We start from the raw sequence: 17,055 nt of genomic DNA, 5'->3' as shown, positions 1-17,055 counted from the left end.
TCATTCATTTATTTACTTATTTATTCATTTACTTATTTATTCATTTATTTATTTATTCATTTATTTATTCATTTATTTATTTACTTATTTATTCATTTATTTATTTATTTACTTATTTATTCATTCATTTATTCATTTATTTATTTATATTTTTATTTATTCATTTATTTATTTATCTATTTATTTATTTATTCATTTATTGATTAATTAATTTATTTATTTATTTATTCATTTACTTATTTATTTATTATTTATTTATTTAGTCATTTACTCATTCATTTATTTATTCATTTATTCATTTACTTATTTATTTATTTATTCATTTACTCATTTATTTATTTATTCATTTATATATTTATTCATTTACTCATTTATTTATTTGCTTATTTATATACTTATTCATTTACTTATTTATTTATCTATTTATTTATTCATTTATTAATTAATTAATTTATGCATTTATTTATTCATTTACTTATTAATGTATTTATTTATTCATTTACTCATTTATTTATTTATTTATTTATTCATTTACTTATTTATTTATTCGTTTATTCATTTACTCGTTTATTTATTTATTTATTTATTTATTTATTCATTTACTCATTTATTTATTTATTTACTTATTTATTTATTTACGTCTATAACAGGGCAAAGCCCCAATTACAATAGACAGTACAGATAAACATTGATCAAATTCTATAATCAGTTACATGACTACGAGTACAAGTTATTTACAACACATAATAGAAACAGGAACTTAATAAGAGTATACGAGTAAACGGCCTACTGGTACACCCACAGATCCTAAAAAACGCGATATGACCACAGATGTTAAAGCGTGTATAAATAAATTTAACAAAAAATAATAATGCAAAGTTTAAAATTAACACTCTCACGTGTGAACACGCGTCACTCCGGTTTGTGTGGACAGAGTCCGTAATTACCCCTGTACCTCCGCGCAATGCAATGACAAGTGTAATAAAGCGTTCTTATTCCACCGGGGCGGAAGGTAATGGAATTTTAAATTGGGTGAGAGGCCACTTAACACAGCTCTGAAGTTCGCCGTAATCTCTGGAGAGTCTCTTTTCATTCAATTTAAATTGGAATGGAGTTAGACGTAAGGATCGCTATTGGAGCCCTCACAAGATCGTTACGAGGAGGAACGTGGGTCACGTGACCTAGTTATCCATTCTGTCACAGATGTGGTATAGAGTCTTTTTTTGCTTCTGCCATTGTAAGTGTTAATCTATACTAATAATAAATCAGTAGCCGAAATTTTTCTGGTAATTTTCGATTTTCCAAAAATAATTGGTCCTAACATATATAATTAATCTCCCTGAAACCGAAAATCGCTTTTTTGAAATTTTTGTTTGTATGTCTGTCTGTCTGTCTGTCTGTCTGTATGTTTGTTACCTTTTCACGCGATAATGGATGAACGGATTTCGATGAAAATTGGAATATAAATTAAGTTCGCTGTAACTTAGATTTTAGTCTATATGGCATTCAAAATACGTTATTTAAAAGGGGGGTTATAAGGGGGCCTGAATTAAATAAATCGAAATATCTCGCTTATTATTGATTTTTGTGAAAAATGTTACATAACAAAAGTTTCTTTAAAAATAATTTGCGATAAGTTTTATTGCTTGAAAAATTTTGATAGGACTGATATTTAATGAGATAAATGAGTTTTAAAATTAAAATAACTGCCATCTAAGGCCGTGTAATGAATTAAAAAACAAATGACTTCGTCTATAAGGGGCCTTGGACAGCAACAATCGAAAGCTATGAAAGATAGCCTAAAGAGAATGTTTCTGTGTTTGTATGAAGTAATATCGGAAGCTAAATTAACCGATTTGTATAATTAATTATTATTTCACCATTGGAAAGTGTAGTTTCTCTAGATGGACATAATGCTATAATGTTATTACAGTAACTTCTGATATAATATAATATAATATAATATAATATAATATAATATAATATAATATGTAATATTATATTATATAATTTAGGTTATTTGAAGGGTTCAGAACCATAGTGGGCCAAGCGCCATTTACTGAATACGTAGAAAACAAGGGTTAAAATTAAGTTATTACCATAATTCAATGGAAACATATAGCAAGTAATATAAAGTATACACATTAAATCTAAATGATGTCAATCTTCATTAAACTATGGTTGCATGTAATAAAAATTAAGAAACATGTTAAAGGAATTGTCATTGCACCAATGAGTGTCTCTGGACCAAAATGATCGCATTTTAATTATTTGGATGCAATTTAAATCAAGTAACATATTAAACGATTTATCCTTCTATCAAACACGAATGTTCCCTGGATCAAACGTCCTATTTTAATTATGTAATTACTTTATATTTATTTCTAACGGGTGCAGCGGAGCGCACGGGTACGGCTAGTACAGAAAAAAAAATCTTAAGAATTGTATGTTTAGCTTCACTGTCTTTTGAATTTCGTGTGTTGCCTATGGTTTATATTAAGACGAGTGTAAAATATAAGTCTACAGGGTGTTAAAAAAAGTATCCAATATTTTAGTAGGTGCTAGTGTGCATCAAAACAAGGAAATAATGTCTAATAAACATAAGTCCTACAACACATACTTCCTGAGATCTGAACACTATTCCTAATCCCTAATCCCTTATTCATCTGTCGTAAAAAATCTTGGCTTCTTTTTTGGTAATAATCTAAGTTGGAATTTTCAAGTTAAAGAAACGATAAAAAAAATCTGTTCCTCCATTCACTCTTTGAGTCGCTTGAGAAACTTCTTGCCCCAGCAACTAAAACTTACCCTAGTACAAACCCTAGTAATGCCGCACTTCGATTATTGTGACGTTTTGTTAAGTGACCTAAGTTCTGAACTGTCAGTCAAGTTACAGCGAGCTCAGAATATGTGCGTCAGATACGTGTGCAACATCCGACGATATGACCACATATCACCGTCCTTCGCAAGTCTCTCGTGGCTCCGACTTAAAAGAACGCAGAACTTTACTCTCTTTGTCTTTACTCTTTCGAATTCTGCACACCTCAACACCAAATTACCTTTCGTCTCGTTTTTCTTATCTGTACTCTAACCACGACGTAAATACCAGATCACTTATCTGTGGCACGCTAAGTATACCTCTTCATAGAACATCTTATTATTCATCATCTTTTACAGTATCCACCTCGCGTCAATGGAATTCCTTGTCACAGAGTATTAGGAGCTGCAAGACAACAAACACCTTTAAGAACAGCTTAAAAGATAACCTTATTAGCATTTCACTCCAATCATACTGACTTAAACTATCACTGACTACATTGTTACTTATTTCTTTAGACATCATCCTGATAGTGCTGTATTTTCAAAATTGTCTCATAATAATCTCTTTCTATTATCTAATATTATTTGAAATATATTAACATTCTATGTATTTTAGTTTAATTCTGCTACATAGTTTGTATTTCAGTGTTTAATTAATAGTTCATAGTATTTTGTTGTTTAATTCGTAAATAACTCTTGTATACATGTAACTCTCATCTAAATCAAATTGTTGAATTCTTTGTAATTTCATGCATATGTATATATACTTTTTGCTGGTTGAGTGGAAGAGAAGGCCTTACGGCCTTAACTCTGCCAGTTGAAATAAATTATCATTATTATTATCATTATTATTATTATTATTATTATTATTATTATAACACTTGTTCATAGGCGGTACATCCTAGCGATTGTATTTAGGCTAACAAATATACATTGTAGCGGTTTCTATAACAACCGAACCATTTCGCAGGACTTTAAAGCACTGAAAATGAATATTGGTTTTAATATATTATAAAACATTATAATATCAGAAGATGAAACGCAGTTTAAAACAGAAGATAATAACCGCAATTTTTAAAAAACAATGTCATTATTCTTAACTTGAAACTAGAAATATTAATATGTTAATAGATTCTCGGTCTATAATATTAACAAATTTGTACTGAAATATATTTAAACAATTTCGATCACTTCATTTCTGAGAAAGTAAGATTTGTTCGTTAAATTTACAACAAATATGGAAAATATAAACTTTTTCTTTTTACTTTCGGAACTTGTATGCTATAGGGTAAAAGTTGGTGATATTGTGATACTAATAATATTATGGTAGTTCTTTTTGATAATTTTTTTTACAATTTTACAGATCTTTCTCTCGTTCAGTAAAATTGTAAAAAAATTCTCAAAAAGAACTATCATAATATTAGTATCACAATATTACCAACCCTTACCCTACTATAAATTCTAGTAATAAAGTGCTACCATGCCTTAAATAAAACAAGCTATCGTTTATGTGGTTTTTATTTAGTGTGCTTGTGTTAGAGAATTACGAAAGAGGTTGAGGTGACGTCAATCTAATATAATAGAGCACCACAAACAAGTCTCCATGTTGCAGACGAGTTTCGAACACAGAGCCCTGCTTTTACGTAGAGTTAGACTTGTGATTTACTGTAAACAAGAGAGAAAAATGAAAGATTTCACCTTATTCTATAATAGAGGATTCCACGTTAAGAAAAAATCATTGGTTTTATGGACCTTGTCTAGTACATTGTACAAGCTATGTGGTAGGTAGGCGTTACTATGGCAACTGGTCATTTGATGGAATAGCCCATATGCACAATGTTTTTGTACGAGATCGTGCGTATTTGCTTGGTTTCCGCACAAAACCAATCCGCGGAAAGTCTAAAATTCCACATTCAGTATTCCCAACCTAACACACATAACAATTTCCTTCTTCTTACCGCTTAAGCGCGACATTCATTTTACTGCTTTAGACTTTTAACATATTATTTTTAGAGACGTTCAATATAGTAATAATTATAAATTGGAAACTTACCACTGCAATTTCACCTAAATTGCACTGTTAATTATTGTTTTTAAATATTTGCAAAAATTAAGTAAACTCTACAACTCCACTAAAGTTACTGCATTCGTGATGCAAGTAACATTAAGGAAGCCGTGAAAAAATCAACAAGATTCCAGACTCATCATAGACTGGGGGAAAAAAAGACAGACGTATATCACGGCCTGCTGGAGTATAGTAAACACAGAAAACATTTTAAAGCAACAATGTTGAAGATAGATATTTTTGTTTTGCAAATTTACCGTCATTGAACAGAAACCAAGATGGAGATTTCATTGCAACTAATTAGAAATTCCTCTTTCATGTATGTAATAAACGATCTTCGCACAAAATAATGTACGATACACGAGCGGTATGTTTTCTTTCAATTCTCGGAAATTAAAAAAGCTCAACTACGTTTCGTTTTTCCAAACTTTTCCTTGAACATGAAAACTTCAACATACCGTTCTTGTAACGCATATTACTATTTCTTAACGTGAAATCTTCTATGAGGGCTTTGACGCAAAATCAAGCTTATATTTTTTGTAAGACTTTCTCAGTCAAATTTTTTATATAGTCTTGTTGTATTTCTTGCGACGTAGGATCTTCCATTCAAAGATAACACAGTACAAAATGCTCTGACAACGGGCAAACACGCCTCCGATGGAATTCAAAGTCACGATCTGCGTTCCAATGCGCGCCTTCATAACTACGTACACCGTATGTAACTTTCCAGAGCGTTACATGACTGAAATGTTTAAAGAACTCCATTCAACGGTGGCTCTAGCGAGGGAGTGGAACAGCGGTCGCTTTTTTGTCTCAGTTCAATGCTAGTGACCTCACATTCATGCCGCTCATTGCAACAATTAGCTTGAATAGTCATGAGACGATCAGCACAATGCGAAGAATTCCTGTCGCCAGCTGTTCGTGCTTTTCCATAAACAACACATCTCGCACACAGAAATACGACCCTCCTTTACTACCACAATTTCACATGGCACACTAAAATCGGTTAAAATATTTGGGAGAAATTGAAGACTATGATCACAAAACGTGTTAAGTCCATTTTTATTAAAGCACTGGACTTACTTACTTACTACTTACTGGCTTTTAAGGAACCCGGAGGTTCATTGCCGCCCTCACATAAGCCCGCCATCGGTCCCTATCCTGAGCAAGATTAATCCAGTCTCTACCATCACATCCCACCTCCCTCAAATCCGTTTTAATATTATCTTCCCATCTACGTCTCGGCCTTCCCAAGGGTCTTTTTCCCTCCGGCCTCCCAACTAACACTATATATGCATTTCTGGATTCGCCCATACGTGCTACATGCCCTGCCCATCTCAAACGTCTGGATTTAATGTTCCTAATTATGTCAGGTGAAGAATACAATGCGTGCAGTTCTGCGTTGTGTAACTTTCTCCATTCTCCTGTAATTTCATCCGTCTTAGTCCCAAATATTTTCCTAAGCACCTTATTCTCGAACAGTCTTAACCTCTGTTCCTCTCTCAAAGTGAGAGTCAAAGTTTCACGATCATACAGAACAACCGGTAATATAACTGTTTTATAAATTCTAATTTTCAGATTTTTTGACAGCAGACTAGATGATAAAAGCTTCTCAACCGAATAATAACAGGCATTTCCCACATTTATTCTGCGTTTAATTTCCTCCCGAGTGTCATTTATATTTGTTACTGTTGCTCCAAGATATTTGAGTTTTTCCACCTCTTCGAAGGATAAATCACCAATTTTTATATTTCCATTTCGTACAATATTCTGGTCACGAGACATAATCATATACTTTGTCTTTTCGGGATTTACTTCCGAACCTATCGCTTTACTTGCTTCAAGTAAAATTTCCGTGTTTTCCCTAATCGTTTGTGGATTTTCTCCTAACATATTCACGTCATCCGCATAGACAAGCAGCTGATGTAACCCGTTCAATTCCAAATCCTGCCTGTTATTCTGAACTTTCCTAATGGCATATTCTAGAGAAAGTTAAAAAGTAAAGGTGATAGTGCATCTCCTTGCAGTGAATTGGAAAAGCATCAGACAGAAACTGGCCTATACGGATTCTGTTGTACGTTTCACTGAGACACATTTTAATTAATCGAACTAGTTTCTTAGGAATACCAAATTCAAAACAATGATATACAGTAAGTATTAATCATAAAATTGCCAAATGGACTGAACGAGCTTTGGGATCACACTATGTAGGCCTAATTGGTCACCTTTTTTTTACAAACAACTGAAAGCGTGCACTTTTCATCAGGTTATTAATGTGGTGAGTCTATTGCGAATACTACTGTTTTTGTAGGCCTACTCTGAGACACGGGCATACATATTATATTTCTTGGAATATCAAGTTAATGAGGAATCCCAACTATTTACTGCAATCAGTGCATTCCAACGAGAACTTGCAATTCTGGGAATACATTTCAGACTAAGAATTTTATGTAAGATGACCTCCTGACTATGAGAACTCAGTCATGTGAATTGTGTTTGCTCATACAATGCCATGCATTAGTTTTAAATAAGTCCTTGTATAACAACTCTATACGTCTTTTCACGCGACTTGCATAATTCACGGAGGTCGCAGATTTTTAGCGCCCAGAACAACACGAGCAATTCGAGCTTAAGCAACGTTGCCTTGTTGTAATATTAAGACTCAGTCGCTGTTAGTTATTGTACCTAACAAATAAGTTAAATACTACATGCGTCCAGACAGAATATTATAACCATGATTTCACGTTAAGAAAAAAGCATTGGTTTTAAGAGGCCTTGCCTAATACATCGTACAAGCTATGTGGTAGGTAGGCGTTTCTATGGTAACTGGTCATTTGATGGAATAGCCCTATATACTCAATGCTTTTTTCTTAACGTGAAACATTATAAATAGAGAAACTGTCCAAGAATCCGTAAGCAGGGCCTATAATCTTATTTCATATCTCAGAGTTTTTAGAACTACAGTTCGCAGATCATTATTAGCCCTGAAAGTGGAGCTTGGCAGGCAATAATAGAAAGATATTTTTGGAGAAATTTAAGCTGAGTTATTTCAATTATAGGCCTACATCACAATAATTTAATTAAAACAAGTGAAGAATAAAAACTCACTGATGAAAATATATATATATATATATATATATATATATATATATATATAAGGCCTGTTTCAAATAGGCATAATGTGAATTTTTTAGCATTATTTTCTAGATGAAAATTGTTGTATGTGAAACATTTCATAGCGTGTTTTGGAAAAATCATTGATTTAATTCCCAATATGCTCAGTCAATTTAAGAAAGCAGAGTATTTTGATAAAAAAAAAACGATTGAAAGAATTTTAGTTTTGTCCTTTAAATGTGCACAAATTTGATCCGAACAAACGTAACTTTTCGTACCGAAAAGGAATTCTAAAATGTTACATGCGGAATACCGCTACAGTTTTCCTTCTCGGGGATTATGATATCATATCTCTGTTGTTGAAGGAACAATCCCACGGTTTACCTTGTCTTATCTGATTAAAGATGTGACGTTTTCAGTCTATAAACTGGATTTAATTGTAATTTTCACTGATGTGTAATCTTCTAATTTATCTTTGTACACTTCTTAGCTAAGAAGCCAGCTTCCTCATTACATTTAATCCCAACACGACAGAGAATTCATTTAAATATTATTTATTTTCCTGCACCATTTAATTGTTTAAGCAATGTTCTGATTTCTAGCATTTTTGAAGTCTTATGTATTTACAGATTAGATGGTTAAAATGGAGTCACAAAATGTAACCGTTTTCTGAAATGATTATAGTCTGATACATATCTGAGAGACATCGATGTAGGCTACAATGTTTCTAACTCCATATCGAAGTTTAAGAAACGCAGACATAAGACAACAGTTAAATTTCAAGACTAGAAAATGGCGATCGGGTAAAGAGATAAAGTCTTGAGCGAAACCAACAATTATCCTGCATAGTTATAGACAGAGTCGTGTGTGATAATCTCCTGGACTATAGAAGGAACTTCAGAAGGCCAAGGAAAGGTAGAGGAATTCTTAAGGTTTGGCTGAAACAGACTTTAAGCCCATTATCGGGAAGAAGAAGTGGTAAATGGTAAATGCCGGCATAAAATGGAAATTAATAGGTTCAGGTATGCTTTCAAGTTGTTTGTTGGACATCGATAGAAAGCTTTTCATGCGAACATTTTTCCAGCACTGTTATGAATTTAGTCTGTACCATACTGACAAGCTACTGGGATACGAAAAATGTATTCTATTTTACGTATTTCTTAAAATAATGGAAAACTTAGCTTCGAAACGGAATATTAATAATTCTACTGCTAATCCTAAACAATCGCGCAATTAAAGAAAAATGTCGAGTATTTCCTGCCATTTTTTTTACAAATTCTGATTTTATTTTTGGCGGTAAAATAGTAAAATAAAATAGTGTACTTTACAGCGAAATGGTTCAATATGCTTTTTTAGGTTAAGTTCCTAAAATATGTTTCTAATAAACTCAATGGGATTACACCACAGAGCTCTAAGGGCTGATTAAAGTGTACTATAACAAGTGAATATTTATGTTAGCCTTCGGAATAAATTAAAATAAATTTTGCAGAAATCTACCACAGCTTCAAATTTACAGCAATAATGTTTGGGTTAACTCACCACTCTGTGGCCTTGTGCTAGCGTGCTGGCTTCTTGTTCAAAACGGTCGGAGTTCTATTCTGGAAACTTCTGGAACAGAACAGGAAAATAGAATTATTATTTTTTTGCTCGACTGTACTACAATACGCTCATTACATATGACGTAACTACGTTAATAACATACATTAAAGTACCGCTATTCATTACGTTATTGCAACTATTGATTTCCAACTAAGCATATGCGATATTGATTAATATCGTACGCGCAACCAAGACATTTTTACAGTACTGTTTAAAAGGGACATAAATCAAAATTTTAAATTTTTAGAAAACTGCATTTTAAAGCTCCATATTGCAGTGAAAAAACCAAATAACATACTCTAATTTGAAAATTATAGTATTATTAATTTATTTAAATCATATTTAAGTAACAGAACCCAGGTAACTAAAATTCTTAATCACTTTATTAATATTCAAAATGTAAAATGAAGCGCGTCACAGGGTACTGTTTTTGGGCCAATTTTATTTTTAATATAGGCCCTATATACTACATTACAAAATAAAACACCCGTTATGATGTAACATTGGCTTCTGTTTCTGTTGGGGGGGGGGGGAATCTATCATGTTATTTACGACTTAAACTTTGATTTGTGAAACTCAATACAACTGAAAATTTGTATTTGTGTTTGTTGCCGATTTACAGGCAATTGTAGAAAAAGCAACAATGAGTACACATATAACATGTATATTTGTAAGGAAAAAAAAAACATTAAACCGCATATCCTGGACCTTTTTTTCATTGGACCATGTGGATTATACCAAATATAACCATTGTACCAAGTAATCTGGACCTTTTACAATATTAGAGCAAATGGATTGTACCATATATAACCATTTTACCAAATAACCTGGACCTTTTTCAACATTAGAGCAAATGGATTGTAGCAAATATAACCATTTTACCAAATAACCTGGACCTTTTTTTAACATTAGAGCAAATGGATTGTACCAAATATAACTATTGTACCAAATAACCTGGACCTTTTTTAACATTAGAGCAAATGGATTGTACCAAATATAACCATTTTACCAAATAACTTGGACCTTTTTTTAACATTAGAGCAAATGGATTGTACCAAATATAACTATTGTACCAAATAATCTGGACCTTTTCCAACATCAGAGCAAATTAATTGTACCAAATATAACTATTTTACCAAATAATCTGGACCTTTTTCAACATTAGAGCAAATGGATTGTAGCAAATGTAACCATTTTACCAAATAACCTGGACCTTTTTTTAACATTAGAGCAAATGGATTGTACCAAATATAACCATTTTACCAAATAATCTGGACCTTTTTTAACATTAGAGCAAATGGATTGTACCAAATATAACCATTTTACCAAATAACCTGGACCTTTTTTAACATTAGAGCAAATGGATTGTACCAAATATAACCACTGTACCAAATAACCTGGACCTTTTTCAACATTAGAGCAAATGGATTGTACCAAATATAACCATTGTACCAAATAATCTGGACCTTTTCCAACATCAGAGCAAATGAATTGTACCAAATATAACTATTTTACCAAATAATCTGGACCTTTTTCAACATTAGAGCAAATGGATTGTAGCAAATATAACCATTTTACCAAATAACCTGGACCTTTTTTAACATTAGAGCAAATGGATTGTACCAAATATAACCATTGTACCAAATAACCTGGACCTTTTTCAATATTAGAGCAAATGGATTGTACCAAATATAACTATTGTACCAAATAATCTGGACCTTTTTCAACATTAGAGCAAATGGATTGTACCAAATATAACTATTGTACCAAATAATCTGGACCTTTTTTAACATTAGAGCAAATGGATTGTACCAAATATAACCATTTTACCAAATAATCTGGACCTTTTTTAACATTAGAGCAAATGGATTGTACCAAATATAACCATTTTACCAAATAACCTGGACCTTTTTTTAACATTAGAGCAAATGGATTGTACCAAATATAACCACTGTACCAAATAACCTGGATCTTTTTCAACATTAGAGCAAATGGATTGTACCAAATATAACCATTGTACCAAATAATCTGGACCTTTTTCAACATTAGAGCAAATGGATTGTACCAAATATAACTATTGTACCAAATAATCTGGACCTTTTTTAACATTAGAGCAAATGGATTGTACCAAATATAACCATTTTACCAAATAACCTGGACCTTTTTTAACATTAGAGCAAATGGAATGTACCAAATATAACCACTGTACCAAATAACCTGGACCTTTTTCAACATTAGAGCAAATGGATTGTACCAAATATAACCATTGTACCAAATAATCTGGACCTTTTTCAACATTAGAGCAAATGGATTGTACCAAATATAACTATTGTACCAAATAATCTGGACCTTTTTCAACATCAGAGCAAATGGATTGTACCAAATATAACTATTTTACCAAATAATCTGGATCTTTTTCAACATTAGAGCAAATGGATTGTACCAAATATAACCATTGTACCAAATAATCTGGACCTTTTTCAACATTAGAGCAAATGGTTTGTACCAAATATAACCATTGTACCAAATAATATGGACCTTTTTCAACATTGGAGCAAATGGATTGTACTAAATATAACCATTGTACCAAATAGCCTGGGCCTTCTTCAACATTAGAGGAATATGGATTTTACCAAATGTCAATGGACTACTACTGTTATTGGACGATATGGATTGCACCAAATGTCCGATAATCAAAGAAGTACAATAAAGTCCTATTTTCTAAAAACTCCATAGTTGACAACACTGGACATCTCTTTACGCAATTCAAAAACCTATTTTCTTTTGGCATATTTACCTCTGAACGCTCTATTAAAATCCAGGTCTCTTCTATAACACAACAGTTGTACCAGTGCCCTTGGGTTGCTTGAATCTGTGGCAATGTCATTTCCCCTTGTTTGACAATGCTTCTTTTTTATAATACTTCCTTTAGAAGGTTTTTAAATCCTTCCTGCAGCAACATTGTATACTGCAGCTGTCCGTGAGTTGACCACATTTGTAAGAAATGAGTGCGCCGATTAAACGCTGTTTATATTTTTCTGACTTCCACCTGTCCATCCCGGAAATTCCTCGTCTCGCCGCCAGCTGGTGCTGTCGGAGCTCTGCTTTTGTTTCCGAAATACACGAGGTTTTCATTTCGAAACTTCCCAGTCTAAATAAGTAATCATTTAAATTGAATTCAATTTAAACAAAAAAAAAAAAACACGTCAATTTACATATTGAGGGGGAAGTCTGAAACCATGCTTAATTGTATTACAGATTTCACCCCCCCTCTCAGCCATCCCCACTTAGAAATTTCAAATGACACCCCTATACTTTTATACTTAAATATGAAAGAGTATTCAATAATTGTTTATACACCTCATTCATTTGTTTTCGCATCTTTTGTTTTCTACTGTCGCCTGGCAACCTGGATTATGTTATTGTTGATTAGGGCTGAAGAGAATAAAGCTACAAAAACTTATTGAGCATTTCATGTAATAGTTGTGTTTGTGTATTAAATTGTTTTAAAATGGTGTATACCCTTCAAGAGATAACATAAATCATCCTTATTGATTAAATTTAGAAAATTACACAAAATAAGCTGTGTTTTCATCCTACAATCAACTGATAACAACAGGACAACAATGCAATTGATAGTCGAAACGATTCACACATCAATATGACGCCATCGTTAGAAACTGTAATGAATAATTTATTGAAATTAGTACCAGAATCAAGTACTTTAGAATAGACTGTGTTAAATTAATTTCTTTTCTCTCCATATTCCCTGCATGTATTAATCAACTGTATGTGAAAGTATAACAGGCCTAATTTTTTATTAACTTATAATTAAGTTTGAAGTGTTTTATTAAACTTTTGTGCGAGATCGTGCGTATTTGCTCGGTTTCCGCACAAAACCAATCCGCAGAAAGTTTAAAATTCCACATTCAGTATTCCCAACCTAACACACATAACAATTTCCCTCATCTTACCGCTTAAGTGACATATTGATTTTACTGCTTTAGGCTTTTAACATATTATTTTAGAGACGTTCAATATAGTAATAATTATAAATTGGAAACTTACCACTGCAATTTCACCTAAATTGCACTGTTAATTATTGTTTTTAAATATTTGCAAAAATTAAGTAAACTCTACAACTACACTAAAGTTACTGCATTCGTGATGCAAGTAACATTAAGGAAGCCGTGAAAAAATCAACAAGATTCCAGACTCATCACAGACTGGGGGAAAAACAGACAGACGTATATCACGGCTTGCTTGAGTATAGTAAACACAGAAAACATTTTAAACCAACAATGTTGAAGATAGATATTTTTGTTTTGCAAATTTGCCGTAATTGAACAGAAACCAAGATGGAGATTTCATTGCAACTAATTAGAAATTCCTCTTTCAGGTATGTAATAAACGATCTTTGCACAAAATAATGTACGATACACGAGCGGTATGTTTTCTTTCAATTCTCGGAAATTAAAAAAGCTCAACTACGTTTCGCTTTTTCAAACTTTTCCTCGAACATGAAAACTTCAACATACCGCTCTTGTAACGCATATTACTATTACACGATAAAAATGAATTAATTGTGATGTCACATTCGTTTCTCCTTCATGTTTTACAATGGCCGCCTGCATCGTTGCAAAGCGAGTTCAATTCTCAAGGCCTAGATAAACGATGTAGGCCATGTCTGTAACTGATATTGCTTATTGTTCTTTTGTTTTATGAACAAATGAATGCAGCCATATATTAAAAACAATAAATATAATCCATTAACTTCTGTTAATTTTTCTAAATATTTTAAAGACCAAAATGAATGTTACAACAGAGATTATATTAAATGCCAAACTGAGACATTCCAAAGTACCATGAATTATTAAATCAGTGAAACCATCTGTCTTCAGTTAGGCCTAAGCTCGCCAAACAAACCTACAGTAAAACGACGTCATGAACGTAAAAACAAGTGCCAGTAGCTCCCATTCAAAACTGAATACAGGATAACATGGCTTGAATCAAGGGAACAGTAAAACAGTGGGTCTCTTGCACATTTAGGACACGTTCAAGATCTTTGTCCGAGATAGAGGGCTCTAGGTAAAATTTATCGGCAAGGAAATGCACTATCATCTTTAATTTTTAACTTTCCTCTAGAATATGCCATTAGGAAAGTCCAGGATAACAGAGAGGGTTTGGAATTGAACGGGTTACATCAGCTGCTTGTCTATGCGGATGACGTGAATATGTTAGGAGAAAATCCACAAACGATTAGGGAAAACACGGGAATATTACTTCCAGCAAGTAATGAGATAGGTTTGGAAATACCTAAATCCTGAAAAGACAAAGTATATGATTATGTCTCGTGACCAGAACATAATACGAAATGGAAATATAAAAATTGGGAAGTTATCCTTGAAGAAGTGGTAAATTCAAATATCTTGGAGCAACAGTAACAAGTATAAATGACACTCAGGAGAAAATTAAACGCAGAATAAATATGGGAAATGCCTGCTATTATTCGGTTGAGAAGATCTGAAAATTAAAATTTTTAAAAGTTATATTATATTCTGTATGAGTTTTGAAACATGGACTCTCACTTCGAGGGAGAAACAGAGGTTAAGAGTGTTCGAGAATAATGTGCTCAGGAAAATATTGGGGCTAAGGGGGATGAAGTTACAGGAGAATGGAGAAAGTTACAAAACACAGAACTGCACGCATTGTATCCTTCACCTGACATAATTAGGAATATTAAATCCAGATGTTTGAGATGACAGGGCATGTAGCACGTATGGGTGAGGTGAGAAATGCATATAGAGTTTTAGTTGGGAAACCTGAGGGAAAAATATCTTTGGGGAGGCCGAGACGTATATGGGAGGATTATATTAAAATAGATTTGATGGAGTTAGGATATGATGATAGAGACTGCTTTAATCTTGCTCAGGATAGGGACCGATGGTGGGCTTATGTGAGGGCGGCAATGAACCTCCGGGTTCTTTAAAAGCCTTTTAAGTCCCACAGTTCTGGCACTCTTCTACAAAAGTTCAAATTTAACTAATATCACAGGTAAAACTAAACGCAAAATAGCTTTTTCATGCGAAACATTTATTCAAAATTATTGTATGTATAAATTTATTTGTATCTCGAGAAATTATCTTTAGTATGACATATGTCCTATGACAGACAATCCTTGTAGTTACTTGCCCCCACCCCCAAATAAAGAAGGTTTGGGCGTCCCTGCTCTATGGTAAGGCTAAAAGAATACCTGTTGTTTTTCCCCCGCATTGAAAACAAGTTTCCTAGTAATAACTGTTCCCACAGCCGGTATTGATTCAAAGTACAAGTGCAAGAATTAAAATATCATGTTATCTCGCAAGCCTTGTTGATAAAACGGTGTAAGCAGTGATAACGCATCGATCATGGCATTTTTCATCTGAAAACGTACAAGTGCCAGCCCTGGCGTCCCCAGTCTACGTATGGAATGCAAGCCATCGCGTATGTAAATACTACGTGGAAACGATTCCCATTTTTTCCTGTAGGTGTGCGAGAAATAAAATTCACCGCCACAATAATGTGCGATTTACTCGATATTCGGGACAGCAGTGTGAGAGAGAGGTTAGGAACGGCTGGTGGTGATCTGAACCGTGTGGCATGGCCATAATGTGCTTCAAGAATCCGAATTTGTTTTTCCCACAAGATGGAAGTGTGAAAACTATAGGCATAATGGAAAGAAAACAAGCTGTAAGTATTTTGACGCAATATGACAGAGAAAAAGGCTTATAATTGTTTGCTATTTTTTACGATAGTTACGCCAAATTAATAATAATAATAATAATAATAATAATAATAATAATAATAATAATAAGCCGAGCGAGTTGGTTCAGAAATTCGCATTCGGGAGGTCCCAGGTTCAAGCTCCGGGGCTGGACAATCTGGCTGGTTTTTTTCATGATTTCCTCCAGTCACAAAGGCAAGTGTCGGATTGGAAATTTATATGCCATGATTCATCACCGCCTCAATCACCAATATCATAATCATTAATCAAAATCTAAAATCAGTTACATGAACACAAGCCATCTACAACACACAATAGAAACAGGAACTCAACAATAGTAAAAACGGCCTACTGGTACAGCCACCGATCGTAACACGTGATATAACGACAGATGTTAAACGTGTATAAATAAACTTTAATAATAATAATAATAATAATAATAATAATAATAATAGCCTATCTAGATACACCTTTACTTTTTAACTTCGCTCTAGAATAAGCCATTAGGAAAGTTCAGGATAACAGAGAGGGTTTGGAATTAAACGGGTTACATCAGCTTCTTGTCTATGCGGATGACGTGAATATGTTAGGAGAAAATCCACAAACGATTAGGAAGAAAACGGAAATTGTACTTGAAGCAAGTACAGAGATAGGTTTGGAAGTAAATCCCGAAAAGACAGAGTATATAATTATG

The 17,055-nt window shown here is 33.0% G+C and overlaps 1 protein-coding gene across 3 annotated transcripts in view; it reads left to right on the top strand.

Moving 5' to 3' along the window:
* The window catches only part of LOC138702110 (probable WRKY transcription factor protein 1), a 219,521-nt gene that overhangs the window by 179,405 nt on the left and 23,061 nt on the right, over nt 1–17,055 (top strand). The window contains exon 1 of one of the 3 annotated variants that reach the window (XM_069829689.1): nt 16,000–16,327. The exons of the other annotated variants lie outside the window; for them this stretch is intronic. Coding sequence (XP_069685790.1) covers nt 16,238–16,327 — 90 coding nt within the window. The 5' untranslated portion in view covers nt 16,000–16,237. Of the gene's footprint in view, nt 1–15,999; nt 16,328–17,055 lie in introns of those variants that run through there. 3 annotated transcript variants of the gene reach the window in all.

This window comes from Periplaneta americana, chromosome 6 (genome assembly GCF_040183065.1).
Source record: "Periplaneta americana isolate PAMFEO1 chromosome 6, P.americana_PAMFEO1_priV1, whole genome shotgun sequence".
NCBI classification, from domain to species: domain Eukaryota; kingdom Metazoa; phylum Arthropoda; class Insecta; order Blattodea; family Blattidae; genus Periplaneta; species Periplaneta americana.
This window is presented reverse-complemented; position numbering and strand designations above follow the sequence as displayed.